This window comes from Nicrophorus vespilloides, unplaced genomic scaffold, assembly GCF_001412225.1.
Source record: "Nicrophorus vespilloides isolate i.1.1-1 unplaced genomic scaffold, Nicve_v1.0, whole genome shotgun sequence".
In the NCBI taxonomy this organism is placed as follows: Eukaryota; Metazoa; Arthropoda; class Insecta; order Coleoptera; family Silphidae; genus Nicrophorus; species Nicrophorus vespilloides.
The window spans coordinates 2,394-18,709 of record NW_017099847.1 but is presented as its reverse complement, the minus strand read 5'-3'; the positions used below and the strand labels follow the sequence as shown (position 1 = coordinate 18,709).

At 34.4% G+C, this 16,316-nt stretch overlaps 2 protein-coding genes across 2 annotated transcripts; both read left to right on the top strand.

Moving 5' to 3' along the window:
• LOC108565798 lies at positions 1 to 1,778 on the top strand. Its single transcript, XM_017925416.1, has 2 exons — positions 1 to 145; positions 1,384 to 1,778. Exons 1-2 carry the CDS (start codon positions 1 to 3, stop codon positions 1,776 to 1,778), a joined length of 540 nt encoding a protein of 179 aa, XP_017780905.1.
• An 11,945-nt stretch (positions 1,779 to 13,723) lies between these two features.
• LOC108565797 (putative gustatory receptor 28b) lies at positions 13,724 to 14,866 on the top strand. The gene is made up of 2 exons (XM_017925415.1): positions 13,724 to 14,542; positions 14,594 to 14,866. The coding sequence occupies exons 1-2, from the start codon at positions 13,724 to 13,726 to the stop codon at positions 14,864 to 14,866; spliced, it is 1,092 nt and encodes a 363-aa protein (XP_017780904.1).
• The last annotated feature ends 1,450 nt before the right edge of the window (positions 14,867 to 16,316 follow it).

The window sequence follows — 16,316 nt, the reverse complement described above, 5'->3', positions numbered from 1 at the left end:
ATGGCTTACGACAAAAGTAGTTTGGTGCTGCTTCTGGTGGTGGTTTGTGCATGGTGCTTTACGGCGGTTTTAGCCGCCGACGATGGAGACAAGGAGGACAGCTCTCAAGATGTCAGTGTTATTGGAAGACAACTTTATGAAGAAGGTAAATGATCACAATCACAAAAATATCACAAAACTAAGAAAAATTAAAAGTTGTATAGAATCTATTCATTTTTTAGTTAGATATTACAAAACATCGTTTGAATTAGTGCAAATAGTGAAATTACAGAAAACCGACGATACAAGTAAAGACGTTATGAAATATACATTCGAATTAGTTAGTGAAATGAAGATTTGTATTGGAATTATAGAAATTACAGAAAATTGACGTTTATAGGATAATGGGATAATTTATAGGACAAAATCGTTCCAAATATGAAAATTGCACGAAACGAAAGTAATATTCTGAGGAAATAGAAATGATCTTGGGCGTTTTGAACTTTGCACTCGCAGCGAAAGTCTAACGTATTTTCTAAACGTTTACCGACAATTCTAGAGTTTCGATAGATTATTTTTAGAATTTAGAGTTTATTCATAAAAAAAACAAATATTACTAATTATAGATAACGTTGAAGAAAAAACGTTAATAGAGAAATAGTTTTAGTATTTATACACAAAATTTCATCTTAATATTCATCAAAATCGTTTGTAACAAATTAACTAAATTGGTGATAATGAACATAAAAATTTTAATTTTATGTAACTCAATGAATTTTTCAAATTGGTTTAAATTTAATGACTATTTTAATTTACATATATAAATATTCAAATATTATTATTGATTTTTTTTTAGTAATATTTTCGAAATTATATCTAATTTAGTTAAGTCTACTAATTCGGATATTACTGAAATTAATATGACAGCTGCTATTGTTATTTTGTTACCATGGTTACATTAATATGAAATTTATCTCTGAAGAAAAAAATAAATTATTTTGTTTATTTTGATGTCAAGTAACAAAATTATGTAGAACATTGTACGTTCTTTGACAGTCCAAGCACGAATGCAATTGTAAAATCGTAACGGAAAGAATGTACCAGAACGCAGGATGACCGTATTCGAATTTAAAAATTGGGTACGATAAAATGGAAAACTGGAAATCGTTACGACACCGCAGCGATTACCATTGAGTTTTGGGTGGAAGCGGATGAGTTTTCTATCGACGATCGTCTTGACCCGCATTTTGCCGACGTCCGAGAATTTGTAGGAACAACAGCCAATAATTATAATGTATATACTTTTACTAGTCCGCGATTATCGAGGTTACAGACGGAAACTATTCACTTTCTTTCCGAGACCTAAAATTGTTGTTTTAAAATTTGTATTGATTTGTTTTGCAGGAAGGACGTTCGTTCATCACGCCATGAAGAGGATGGCCATCATCTTACCAGCAATCTTCTTCAAGATGGGTATAGCCTTCACCATGCTTGTACTGGTTACCATAGTTTCCGTAAACAACGGCGTCATCGGATTCATGCTTCTTGTTGTTGGACTCAGCTCTGTGTTGGCGAGGATGCAAGAAGCCAGGGTTCCTCATTCTCATCCTGCTGCGATTCCTGCACCTCTTCACATCACCTACCCTTCTTATCCTAGCTCCCACCACCATTTCTTAGACAGAAGCGACGTTGGTGTTGAAAGCCCAAAACCATCCCCACCAACTCACAATTATCCCACGCACACCTACCCTAGCTACTCGCCCTACAATGATGTAGTTTACACTAAATACGTTAAGTAACTTGACTAACCGAATCGTTTGACAGTTGATAAAATTAAATTAATGACGTTTATCCAATAAACGTCATTAATTTGACAGTTTCGATTCCGAAAACACCCGATACAGATTAATATATCATTCGGTTAATTTGTATTGCGTTCGTTTTCATTATTTATTTCTGTATTTATAATAAATTATTTATTTGTTGACATCGTCTTAATTTTTCAATTTTCCTTAATTTCCAATAATTAAAATCAACAGATAGAAATAGTTTAAGAATAATCGAATACATTTTGTAAATTTGGTGTTGAAATCCCAAAACCTTTTGACAAATGACAGTTGACTTATGTATGTCAATTGTCATATGTCAACCTATTGACGTTACTCCAATTAACGTCAATAATTTGACAGTTATCTTATGTATATCAACTGTCATATGTCATCTTATTGGCGTTGATGGACAATGACAGTGTTAAGGATAGCAGCAGATTCACAGTCAAAGGACATAGTGGAATTGCAGAGTATCAATATACTACTGAAGTTAACCTACAAGACGACAGCCAATAAAAATGTCAACCGCAATCTTAAATTAACTCAATGTTCACATTGATGAACAGATTGTAAATAAAATTACACGACATAAAAAAAAATGTTGACAACGTCTTGATTCTTCAATTTTCCTTAATTTAAATATAATTTAAGATAATTTAGTATATACGATTGTCATAGCAACAAATACAGTAATTCTCTATATTTGTGTCAAAATCATATCGATTTGCTCTGGTGTAAGATTTTCTTGATTCCGTCCCTGAGTCCCATGGGACCATGTTACTTCACTGAAGCTCTTGCTGAACTTAATGCTAGCTGGAAAAAAAGAAAATGGTTGGAATTAGTTGTCAGGGTTTGGTGGGCGGTGGTTTGGTAGGCGGAGGTTTGGGTCTGGGTGGAGGAACATGGGTTTGATGGTGTTTAAGAATTGTGTTATGTCAGGATCGTTGTCCGGGGGTGTGTTGTGGGCGAGGACTACCGGAGGGAAGGGGATTTTGCTTTTGGGTTTGCGGGTACTGGCGGAGATTGGTGGGAGGCATGTCGATCTTGGAGTTTATGGATAAAATCAGGGAATTTGGGGAGTGACGAACATTGATGATTTTCTCCAGCATATTTATACAAAAAATAAAATACAGGTGTATTCGTATTTGGAAAAAGTGGAAGAGATGAAGTGATTAGCATTTTTAGAAGTTTTTTGTATTCGGTGCGTGCACTTTGTTTGTTAGTTTGTTTATTTGTTGGTTTATATACTCAATTATCGATGATTTTATACAGCTGCTATTATTTTATATTTTTCTGTTTATGTATTTTTCTATATATTTATATAATTTTTACCTTGATTATTTACTTTTTATTTATTGGGCTAATTGTGCATGACCAGGTAAATTTTGGGGTTTTTTTTTTCGGGACCGATCTTCTATTTTTATTTGGAAAACTGATTCGGTTCTTTTTGGCCAAATTTGTTTTATTGGTCAATAAATTTGAATATTATTATCTATTGTGGCAATAAAATCAGGATAAAATTCTCAAAGTTTACACCCATTTTTTACCTGAAACAAATTTTCACTTTTACATGATTTAAAATTATATATTTGCCAAATAATTTAAAAATTTCTACAATTTGGTAAATTACTGCAGCATTTGCACAAACTTTTCCTGCACTGGAACATTTAGTAAATATTGCAGGGTTTACTAAACTCTTCCTGTAAGGGAACACTTGGTAAATCGTGCATAATTTTTTAATTTTAAAAAATGTTAAAGTAAGTTTTAAGTAGGAGCATATTGTATTTTGATTTTATAGCCACCTTACAAATTTAACATACCATTCCCCCCACTTTTCATTAATTTTATTACCTTGTATCTTCATATTTTGTATATATATATGTGGAATCGTCAGGAATGCTCCCGTTTGGAGAAGCCATTGTTACAAATAACCACTAACAATAGTTAATAAACTTAGTAAACTAATCCTTCTGCAATCTTAGAGCTAGTGATCTACATCAGCTACTGTGGCCTTCCAGTTCACCAGTCTGAATCTTGAATGCCTCCATTCCCGCTGACGTATTCTACTCCCACTCCTCCGGGGGAAATACCCTTCTTCCCTGAAGACCCCGAAGATGTGCTGCTCCGATCATGCATTTGTATCTCTGCTTTGAATCTCTGCACGTGTCGATTACGATGTTTGATCAAGTGATGTTGCCTTAAATACTCCGACTTATATATGTTTTGGACAATTTTCAATCCATCAGTCTGAAGCAACAAGGCATTTAAAGAACATATACCCAATCAGAAACATCTATCCTATCAAAATTAAGATAGCTTATTATGATAATGACAATTACTAAATGTTCGAATTAGTATGTAAATATAAATTACGATAATTTAATTTATTCGATTTGCATAGCAACAAATACAGTAATTCTCTATATTTGTGTGAAATAACAAAAATACTCATTTCACTGGAAAAAAGTGGAAGTGATTAGCATCTATTGTGGCAATAAAATGAGGATAAAATTCTCAAAGTTCTTATCTGAAACAAACTTCCACTTTTACATGATTTAAAATTATTTATTTACCAAATAATTTAAAAATTTCTACAATTTGGTAAATTACTGCAGGATTTGCACAAACTTTTCCTGCACTGGAACATTTGGTAAATCGTGCATAATTTTATAATTTTCAATAAATGTTAAAGTAAGTTTTAGGTAGGAGATTCCGTGAATATTATATTTTGATTTTTATGGCCACCTTACAAATTAAGCATTCCCCCACTTTTCATTACTTTTATTACCCTGTGTCTTCATTTTTGGTATAAATGTTTTGGAAAATTTTCAACCCATCAGTCTGAAGCAACAAGGCATTTAGTGAACATATATCCTATCAAAATTGTGATGGCTTATTATGATAATGACAATTACTTCAATTACTGTTCGAATTAGTATGTAAATATAAATTAAGATAATTTAGTTTAAACGATTAGCATAGCAACAAATACAGTAATTTGTGTGAAATAACAAAAATACTCACTCCGAATATAAACATCTTTGTGTCAAAATCATATCGATTTGCTCTGGTCCAAGATTTTCTTGATTCCATCCCTGAGTCCCATGGAAATGTTACTTCATATATGAATTTCAAATTATTATTATTATAATAATATTCTTCGATTATCACGTTGCACTGGTGTAAGATTTTCTTGATTCCATCTCTGAGTCCCATGGAAATGTTCCTTCATATATGAATTATAAATTTGATGTTGAATTTCAAATTATTATTATTTTAATAATATTTAATATTTTTAATAATATTCTTCTATTATCACGTTGCACTGGTGTAAGATTTTCTCGATTCCGTCCCTGAGTCCCGTGGAAATGTTACTTCACTGAAGCTCTTGCTGCTTGTAACTGAAACATTGATGATTTTCTGCAGCGCAGAAAAAGATAAAGTGGAAGGGATGAAGTGATTAGTCTATTGTGGCAATAAAATTCTCAATGTTTACCTCCCTTTCCTGGAACAAACTATCACTTTTCCATGATTTAAACTGAATTATTTTAATTGTTTATTTGCATAAACTTTTCGTGCAGACTTTCCTATTTTTTTTTTATAGATTAGATTCCGTGAACATTAACTTTTGTTTACATTCATGGTTAAAAATGATCAATACCAACCTAAAAATGATCAATACCAACCTAAAAAATGATCCATACCATTCCACTTTCCATAAACCTGTATCAACTTTTTTGGTATATATAGCTATCAAGTATGTTCAATCCATCAGTCTGAAGCAACAAGGCATTCAGTGAACATATACATCTATCCTACCCAAAGATGGCTTATTATGATAATGATAATTACATGTCAGCCAGCGAAGATATTTCAGATATATTTCATGAATGTAACGTAATAATAGAAGATTATTATAAAGACAATGAATTGGAACTTTGTCTCAGAAGATTCGATGAAGTTAATAATAATTTCAATTCGATTTTGAAGGAAAGAGATTATTGGGGAAAATGGATCCAGATTGATAATTTCAATCAGGAAACAGAGAGACATGAATCAATATATCAGAACATGCTGTCGAACCACGGTGTTCACCGGTATTGCGAGAATATCAAATTTCATGTGTTTAATGTCATAAGAATATTCAATACAACAAGAGTGACACTCGATGGAACGTTGAAAAATGATGATGCTCAAGCACTTGTCAAATTCAGTGATATAGTCGACATGATCATCAAATGGTTTACCATTTTTGGACGAGACCTTCCTCTTAGAGAAGACTATTCTCAAAATTCCATGTCTCTATAAACAAAAAAAGTTTTAATTTTAGATATTTTTTTATCTGAAATAAATAGAATTTATATTAAATATTTATAATATGTATTTGTTAATTATTAAAATTTATTAGAGTCCAAATGTTTAGTATTTCATTTTCAAGAGCTAAGAATCTTGCTAGGATTTCTTCTGGTTCTCAGCTCTCATGGCTCTTCAGCATTTCATCAACGTCTATGGTTCTAACACTTCTCCAAAATTTGCTTCAAACTCGAGTTTTTTTTCACTCATCTTCAACAACGAAATAACGTGTGTTCTTTGCCGTACCAGCACTTTTCACCATCCTACCTCGCTATGAAGTGTAGATACTTGCGCTTGACTCAGGTAGAAAGTTGTCTGAGCGTGTTTTCTAGAAATCCAGACTTGGTTTGGTCTAACCGTCTAAGAGCTAAAAATCTTGCTAGGATTTTTTCTGCTGCTAAGCTCTCATGGCTCTTCAATATTTCACCAACGTCTGTGGTTCTAACACATTTCTAAAATTTGCTTCCATCTCGTGTTTCTTTTTAAGTCACCTTGAACAACCAAATAACGTGTGTTCTTTGACGTACCAGTACTTTTCACCATACTTTCTCGCTATGAAGTGTAGATACTTGCGCTTGTCTCAGGTAGAAAGTTGTCTGACCGTGTCTTGTAGAAATGCAGACGTGGTTTGGTCTCAACTACCAAAGAGCTAAGAATCTTGCTAGAATTTCTTCTGGTTCTCAGCTCTCATGGCTATTTAGTATTTCACTATGTCACGTCCATGGTTCTAATACTTCTCCAAACTTTGCTTCCATCTCGTATTTCTTCTTCACCTATCTTCAGCAACCAAATAACGTGTGTTCTTTGCCGTACCAGCACTTTTCACTATACTTCCTCGCTGTAAAGTGCAGGCACTTGCGCTTGTCTCAGGTAGAAAGTTGTCTGACCGTGTCTTCTAGAAGTCCAGACGTGTGTTGGTTTCAACTACCAAAGAGCTAAGAATCTTGCAAGATTCTCGTGTTTCTTCTTCACCTTTTTTCAGCAAACAAATAACGTATGTTCTTTGCCGTACCAGCACATTCACAATCCTACCCCACTATTAAGTGCAAGTACTTACGCTTGACTCAGGTAGAAAGTTGTCTGACCGTGTCTTCTAGAAATGCAGACGTGGTTTGGTCTCAACTATCAAAGAGCTAAGAATCTTGCTAGAATTTCTTCAGGTTCTCAGCTCTCATGGCTCTTCAGCATTTCACCAACTCACGTTTATAATTCTAACACTTATCCAAAATTTGCTTCCATCTCGTGTTACTTCTTCACCAATCTTCAGCAACCAAATAACGTGTGTTCTTTGCCGTACCAGCACTTTCACCATCCTACCTCGCTATGAAGTGCAGGTAATTGCGCTTGACTCAGGTAGAAAGTTGTCTGACCGTGACTTCTAGAAATGCAGACGTGGTTTGGTCCCAACTATCAAAGAGCTATGAATCTTGCTAGGATTTCTTCTGGTTCTCAGCTCTCATGGCTCTTCAGCATTTCACCAACTCACGTCTATGGTTCTATCACTTCTCCAAAATTTGCTTCCATCTCGTGTTTCTTCTTCACCTATCTTCAGCAACCAAATAACGTGTGTTCTTTGCCGTACCAGCACTTTTCACCATACACGCTCGCTGTAAAGTGCAGGCACTTGCGCTTGTCTCAGGTAGAAAGTTGTCTGACCGTTTCTTCTAGAAGTCCAGACGTGTGTTGGTCTCAACTACCAAAGAGCTAAAAATGTTGCTAGAATTTCTTCTGGTTCTCAGCTCTCATGGCTCTTTAGCATTTCTCCAAGTCACGTCTATGGTTCTATTACTTCTCCAAAATTTACTTCTATCTCGTGTTTCTTCTTCAGTCATCTTCAACAACCAAATAACGTGTGTTCTTTGACGTACCAGCACTTTTCACCATACTTCCTCACTATGAAGTGCATGTAGTTGCGCTTGACTCAGGTAGAAAGGTGTTTGACCATGTCTTCTAGAAATCCATACGTGGTTTGGTCTCAACTACCAAAGAGCTAAGAATCTTGCTAGGATTTCTTCTGGTTCTAAGCTCAAATGGCTCTTCAGCATTTCACCAACTCACGTCTATGGTTCTAACACTTTTCCAAAATTTGCTTCCATCTCGTGTTTCTTCTTCAGTCATTTTCAACAACCAGATAACGTGTGTTCTTTGACGTACCAGCACTTTTCACCATACTTCCTCACTATGAAGTGCAAGTACTTGCGCTTGACTCAGGTAGAAAGTTGTTTGACCGTGACTCCTAGATATTCAGACGTGTGTTGGTCTTAACTACCAAAGAGCTAAGAATCTTGCTAGAATTTCTTCTGGTTCTCAGCTCTTATGGCTCTTCAGCATTTCACCAACTCACGTCTATGGTTCTAACACTTCTCCAAAATTTGCTTCCATCTCGTGTTTCTTTTTAAGTCACCTTCAACAACCAAATAACGTGTGTTCTATGACGTACCAGTACTTTTCACCATACTTTCTCACTATGAAGTGTAGATACTTGCGCTTGTCTCAGGTAGAAAGTTGTCTGACCGTGTCTTCTAGAAATGCAGACTTGGTTTGGTCTCAACTACCAAAGAGCTAAGAATCTTGCTAGAATTTCTTCTGGTTCTCAGCTCTCATGGCTATTTAGTATTTCACCAAGTCACGTCTATGGTTCTAACACTTCTCCAAACTTTGCTTCAAACTCGAGTTTCTTCTTCAGTCATCTTCAACAACCAAATAACGTGTGTTCTTTGCCGTACCAGCACTTTTCACCATCCTACCTCGCTACGAAGCACAAATACTTGCGCTTGACTCAGGTAGAAACTTGTCTGACCGTGTTTTCTAGAAATCTAGACGTGTGTTGGTCTTAACTACCAAAGAGCTAAGAATCATGCTAGGATTTCTTCTGGTTCTAAGCTCTCATGTCTCTTCAGCATTTCAAAAACTCACGTCTATAGTTCTAAGACTTCTCCAAAATTAGCTTCCATCTTGTGTCTCTTCTTCAGTCATCTTCACAACCAAATAACGTCTGTTCTTTGACGTACCAGCACTTTTCACTATACTTCCTCATTATGAAGTGCAAGTATTGCACTTGACTCAGGTAGAAAGTTGTTTGACCGTGTCTTCTAAAATTCCAGACGTGTGTTGGTCTTAACTACCAAAGAGTTAAGAATCTTGCTAGAATTTTTTCTGGTTCTCAGCTCGCATGGCTCTTCAGCATTTCACCAACACACGTTTATGGTTCTAACACTTATCCAAAATTTGCTTCCATCTCCTGTTTCTTCTTCACTTATCTTCAGCAACCAAATAACGTGTGTTCTTTGCCGTACCAGCACTTTCACAAACCTACCCCACTATCAAGTGCAAGTACTTACGCTTGACTCAGGTAGAAAGTAGTCTGACCGTGTCTTCTAGAAATTCAGACGTGGTTTGGTCTCAACTACCAAAGAGCTAAGAATGTTGCTACGATTTCTTTTGGTTCTCTGTTCTCATCTCTCGTTAGCATTTCAGCAATTCACGTCCTTGGTTCTAGTACTTCTCCAAAATTTGCTTCTATCTCGTGTTTTTTCTTCAGTCATCTTCAACAACCAAATAACGTGTGTTCTTTGCCGTACCAGCACTTTTCACCATACTCGCTCGCTGTAAAGTGCAGGCACTTACGCTTGTCTCAGGTAGAAAGTTGTCTGACCGTGTCTTCTAGAAATCCATACGTGGTTTGGTCTCAACTACTAAAGAGCTAAGAATCTTGCTAGGATTTCTTCTGGTTTTAAGCTCAAATGGCTCTTCAGCATTTCACCAACTCATGTCTATTGTTCTAACACTTCTCCAAAATTTGTTTATGTCTCGTGTTTCTTCTTCACCCATCTTCAGCAACTAAGTGACGTGTGTTCTTTACCGTACCAGCACTTTTCACCATACTCGCTCGCTGTAAAGTGCAGGCACTTGCGCTTGTCTCAGGTATAAACTTGTCTGACCGTGTCTTCTAGAACTCCAGACGTGTGTTGGTCTCAACTACCAAAGAGCTAAGAATCTTGCTAGAATATCTTCTGGTTCTCAGCTCTCATGGCTCTTTAGCATTTCACCAAGTCACGTCTATGGTTCTATTACTTCTCCAAAATTTACTTCTATCTCGTGTTTCTTCTTCAGTCATCTTCAACAACTAAATAACGTATGTTCTTTACCGTACCAGCACTATGGATCGCGTCAATTGTGGACTTATCGCTGAAGCCTGCTCGCTATCCTTATGGATCGCTTGCGCAGGCAACTTCTTATAATTTTTGTTAGACAAGTGGAAATTCCTGTTTATCTTGCTTCTTCTCAAATGGTTTTCCATTCAACAGTGTTGAAAGCTTTTTTGACGTCCAGCGTCTTCCTTCGCAATGTTGATCACTGCTTGCGTTGCGTCAATTGTGGACTTATCGCTGAACCCTATGGTACTCCGCTATTTATGATTGCTCGCTATCCTTATGGAGCACTTGCTAAGGTTACTTTGTTTTTTATATTTGTCATGTAGGTGTAAATTCCTCTTTTTCCTACTTCTTCTCATATGGTTTTCCATTCAACAGTGTTAAAAGCATTTGTGAAGAATAATACAACAAGTAATTTAAAGAGAGAGAAAGAAGTAAGTAGACGTTTTACACGCGACACACATTAATAGAGTTAGTTGTCTAGCTAGTAAAAACCACGTGGGAAACGAATAAATCGCTTTGTACGACATGAATTACGAGCGCTTTTCTCGATTCAATTAAAGGTGTACTTCGGAGAGATTATTACACTTGAAACACGCTTTTTTTTGGTTTTCGTAATCCGCCTATAACGGAACAACGAAAGCACGTTTAATTGCACTTAATATATTCAAATTAAATGGAAAATTCCTTCATATTTTTGGTCAATTTACTTTATTCTATGTAGTAAACATTCCTAAAACATTCTGCCTAAAAGTAACTAATTAATTTTGCGTAACGAGCATAACTGTAAGAATCTAATGTTTATAATAAGATTAATTGAACTGGATTAAAAATAATTAAATTAGTTGAATTTCTTTTGTACAAACAAAATGAGAATTTTACAGAATGGATTTAGTTTATTTAATCTGTTTATCCTTGAAACAATTGTTATTTTTATATAATTAAAAGAAACAATTGTTTCAATAATGCAAACATTCATTGAATTCGATTACATTAATTGAGAAAAAGTTGTATTTTTTTACTATGAAATTGTTATCTGTTTCTGTAGAATTTCTGTAAACTTTCAACGTAAATGTAAAAAAGAACTTGCTTATTTTTGTACATAATTTGGATTTCCCTGCTTTTACTTTCATCTTTTCAACGCAGATTTTCAAATATTTCTCGTTGATACTTCAAAACTTTCACCGCGCGTGCAGATGTTACCAATTAAATTGCAAATTTATACATATTTTACGGATCATACTAATTATTTACTGCCAAATCTTCAACTTGATTTATATTTTTATCTCTTTGCTCCACATACCCAATTTTCGTGAAGGTAAATATCTGTTTCCTAAATTAGCTTCATATTGAATGTTATAATTTACTAAATTTGAAGAATTTCATTTTTTTTTTACATTTCTTGTCTAAAGTAATTTGTGTAATTTATATTAGAAAAAAACATGTTTTTAGATGAATTTTTTTTTCTTAACAAAACACAATTTTATTCTTATAACTAAATTGATTATTATCTGATATGTTAATTCTGACTTTCTTCTTATAAAAATTTGAAGAAAAAAATATACAAATTAAAATTTCACTTTGTTTACTTTTTCAAGATAATTATGCTTAGATTTAAGTATTGTCATTGCGAAATTTCAAGAGAATTACGTTTTCTAAAGGTAAAGATAGTTAACCCAGTTAAAAGAAATGGAACCGCTTTAAATTTATTATAAAAATATTCAAATTAATTTTGTTTCTTTTTTTCATTCTTTCTCAAATTTCTTTATGTATGAAATTCATTCAATAACGAATTTTGTTTTTACAACTTTCAAAAAAAATCAAACGTTTTGTGGGTCACGTTGCATAGTCATCATTCTGTATAAGAATTAGACGTGTAGATGCATGGACCCAGTTTCCGAAAAGTAAAATCGGTTTAATAAAAAAAAAAACTTATAATCGACTTTCTCTTGATCATATGAAATGACTAGATCCAACTTCCATTATTTTTTTTAAACTTCGCTCATATTTTAAACATATATTTTTAGGAATTTCATTGTTCTCATAGTTTCTTCTGTAATTTGCACATTCGATTATTTAATTAGCGTAAGTGGTTAATGAGTAATTAGACAAAACGTGAAGACGTAAAAACAAATAGAAAAAATTGATATAACTCAACATTATTTAACAGTAATTATGTTAAAAGATGCGCAATTGATGTCTTCTGATGTAAACATAAACAAGTTATCAAGTTATTTAATAAAATTTAAAAAAATCTAAATATAGTCAAAAATTTCATTTTTTAAATAGTTTAAATTATAGGTTTTTATATCAAAAGATGAATGAAAAGGCCTACTGAAGTAAAATTATTAAAGCGTGGAAATTTTGACAGAATATTGCAAGTAAACGACGAATAATACAAATTTGTTATTTATTTCATTTTAAAACCTATAATTTTGTGATTATTTTCCGTATTTGCTGATTCAATTTGCGTGAACGGTTATAAAGTAATTAAATTAAACGTTTTATTACTCTACATTTTCTACCTCTAATTTTATTACTCTATTTTGACAATTTAGTTCTGTGAAATGGTAAATAATAGAAAACTGGTAATTCCTACATTCTAAAGTTTAAGACTTCTTTTTTATACTTCTTTTATTTGATAATACAATTAGCAAATGTGATTTTTCTATAATTAAATAAAACATGAAGACGTAATTATTATTTTTTTTATAGAAAAAATGCCATATTTCAGTTAATAATTAATGTTAACTATACAAAATGGTATTAAAAGATGCGTAATGTAAAACTTCTTCTAATATGGTGAAATGTAGAAAAACTTTACTAATGTTAAAGTTAATTACCTCATTCATTTCACTGTCCTTCTGTGACGAACGTTGGCCCTATTGCTGCAGGCACCGAGAGGGCTAACATAGGGTCTGGCTTGACCAGGATTTGAACCTGTGCCCCCTAGATCGTGGATAGGGCGACTGTGAATCTGCTGATATCCTTAACACTGTCACTGTCCATCTACTTGGCTGAAGGTCCATATGCTGAACCTTATTCATTTCACTGTCCTTCTATGACGAACGTTGGCCCTACTCCCACCTATTCCCACTAGCTCATGAGTAGGGCGACTTAAAGATTCGGCTATTAGTCGCCTAAACAAAATAATTGGATCGACTTTGAAACCTTAATTTCATGTTCGAAGAAACAAGTTTTTTTTTTTATTATTTACATACATATTATCAATCTTCCAGCGATAATTTGTTTCCGTTTTTCTAATCCAAATGCGTTAGGAATAATTCGCATTTGAATTACTTATGAGCTGCTGTAATAAATTACGTTCTAATCGATTTCCTTGATATAATAAAAACCATCTAACAACAATCCACATCCATTCTGAAGAGTTCTTTCTTCCTGTCAAAAATGGTGGTTCTACTGAAGAGGAACAAATGGCCGGAGAGAGTAATCCTTTGCACAGCAAAAGCCATGTCAATTCTACCGTCAAATACCAAATACAACAAATTATACGGTTTATTCCACTTTGCTACCAATTGGATCATTCTTGGCTTCTCGTTCCACCAGAAAAGCCAGTACTACGCTTCACTACCAGCGACTCTGAGCTTCACGGAAATCTGCGCAGACGTCTCCTTATCCATCATCACCACCTACGCAATTCTAATGCTGAATTTAGCAAACGGAACTGAAGTTCTCAAATTCATCAAGATCTGCAGCTATCGTGTACAATTCGAACCAAAATCTTCATGCACTTACGCGAGAGAATACATTGTCATAAATCTACTGTTTGTGGTATACAAAATCTTCACTTTGTATTCGATGTATGGATTGCAACGTTTCAGCTTTGAAATCTTCCAAGTTTGGCCAAGATACGCTTCGATCGTTGTCTTCGCTTTGCTGCGTTATTACGCGCTGATTATGAAATGGAAGTTTATTGAATTGAACGAGCGTTTGCGGATGCTGAAGTATCCTGAAATCAACAGTATAATGATCAGCAAAAATCTGAGCGAATTCAGGAACATCTCCAAAAACCATACAGAATTTGTCGGTTTGATAGACGAGTATAACACAGTTTTCGGAAGGCAACTCGTGGTCAACTACATTCAGATCATCTTAAACTTACTCTTACCTTTGAACACATTGAGCTATTACTCAAGCGTCAGCAATAGTCCTATACCGTTTTACCAACTCTGTCTTCTATGCTCTCTTCTTACTACTGTCCCATTGGTAAATTTCTTAGATTTTCTTTATTTTTTTTTATAACACATCAAGTTTCAGGTTTTGGCTTACACACTTTTTCGATCGTGCAACGATTGCATCGATGAATGCAATAAGGCGCAGATGAGTTGTTACGATATTGCGCACGCTTTACCAGACTCTGATGCTAATTCCGTCTTCAAATTTGAACTGAGACAATTCGCTCATCAATTGGGACAGGAAAATGCACATTTTTCGGCCGCTGGATTCTTCGATGTTAACTATCAGCTCTTAACGTCGCTCATCTCAACTGTCACCACATATTTAATCGTTCTGATACAGTTTAATAAGTAGATTTCAAGTAACGTTAACATTTTCTTTACGGTTCTTTAGCATTAAGACATTTTACAGTTTGTAGTAGACTAAAGCTATGAGTAGACTCGTTGGAAAGGTGAAACTATCAGCTTCAATTTGAGTATAAAATGATATAATTATCTCTTGCGATTCTCGAGAAAATCAGGAAAAAATGAAGATAAAATATCAACTATAAAAATTTAAAAAAGTTAAGTAACTTTTGAGTAATTAATAAAAAAACTGAAAGAAACTGAAAACTCTTCGGATCGCAACGTTTATTTTTTTTTAACGATTTGTGCAACACTTCTGCCTATGCAATAAAACAACAAAATTTCGCAAAAATCGCACGAAATTTTGCAATAATTTTCAGACACTTTCAAAATCAAAATATCGATGTGAGTTCAGCACGTTCATTCGAAACGTGACAGTCTTCATTTTACGATTTTTGTTGAATTATGTAATTAACCTGCGGTTATTCTGAAATTTATGAAAACGTTAAGATGCTCCTTTTCAGCAACAACACTTTTGATAGCTCATAGATGATGAATCATTGACAGTAGGAAGCTAGTAATGGGCTCATTAGATTGGTGATTTTTTCAGCTTTAATATGAGTATAAGACGATTTAAGTAGTTTTTATGGTTCTCGAGAAAATCGATAAAAACTTGTACAGGAAATATAAAATGCCACTAATTTCTCAAATCAATATGAAAAGCAGAAACTGTGAGAAAAAAAACTTTGCTCTATGAATCAATAATAGAAACTGAAGTTTTTTTATTGGTCAGTTACAAAGTGATTACAGCATTGATTAAGAATGATGTTCGTAACGCAGAAAGAGAGGCGGTGGAACGTGCGGACGAAAACGGTAAAAAAAAGTTGATGTGGAAGTATGCGACTCTTCGTAATCGAAATGGGTACGTAATTAGAGCGAGAGGAGAACGAAGTAAAGCGGCAGAAGAATGGTCGACTCTGCCTACCACCATCATCAACATCATCATAGAACCGGCGTGGCAAAGAAGTCGACATTCAATCCGCGACCATCGGACCGTCCGGCGACTCAAGAAAAAAAAAGTAGAAGAAATTCGAAAAGTTTGTTTTTTTTTAAATAAAAATGAGGACCTCTAGTATTTTGTGCGTTGCGATCGTGTTGGTAATGTGCGCGGGATCGCGTGGAAACGATACGAATTCAGTGACTGAGAGCAATCAAAGTGTTGAGGAGATGATGGATGAAAGGACAGACAGGGCTTCGTACAGTGAGTAGGGATTTTCTGAATGATTAGAAAGGTGTCCTTATACGGTTTTCTTCGCTCGTCAAGCAACGTAGAAAGGAGATTTATTAAGGAGATTATATGTCGTTAATGGTGAACCTACTATGCTACATATACACTTGTGAATGTCCAATGATTATCGCGAGTAACAAACAAATAATAAACAACTATTGCTCTAAATACA

Excerpts from the sequence above, each read along its gene's own strand:
- LOC108565798 (XM_017925416.1), top strand. The coding sequence starts at position 1 with ATGGCTTACGACAAAAGTAGTTTGGTGCTGCTTCTGGTGGTGGTTTGT. Across the intron at positions 146-1,383 it reads AAGACAACTTTATGAAGAAG|GAAGGACGTTCGTTCATCAC; the intron begins GTAAATGATCAC and ends TTTGTTTTGCAG.
- LOC108565797 (XM_017925415.1), top strand. The coding sequence starts at position 13,724 with ATGGTGGTTCTACTGAAGAGGAACAAATGGCCGGAGAGAGTAATCCTT. Across the intron at positions 14,543-14,593 it reads TTCTTACTACTGTCCCATTG|GTTTTGGCTTACACACTTTT; the intron begins GTAAATTTCTTA and ends ATCAAGTTTCAG.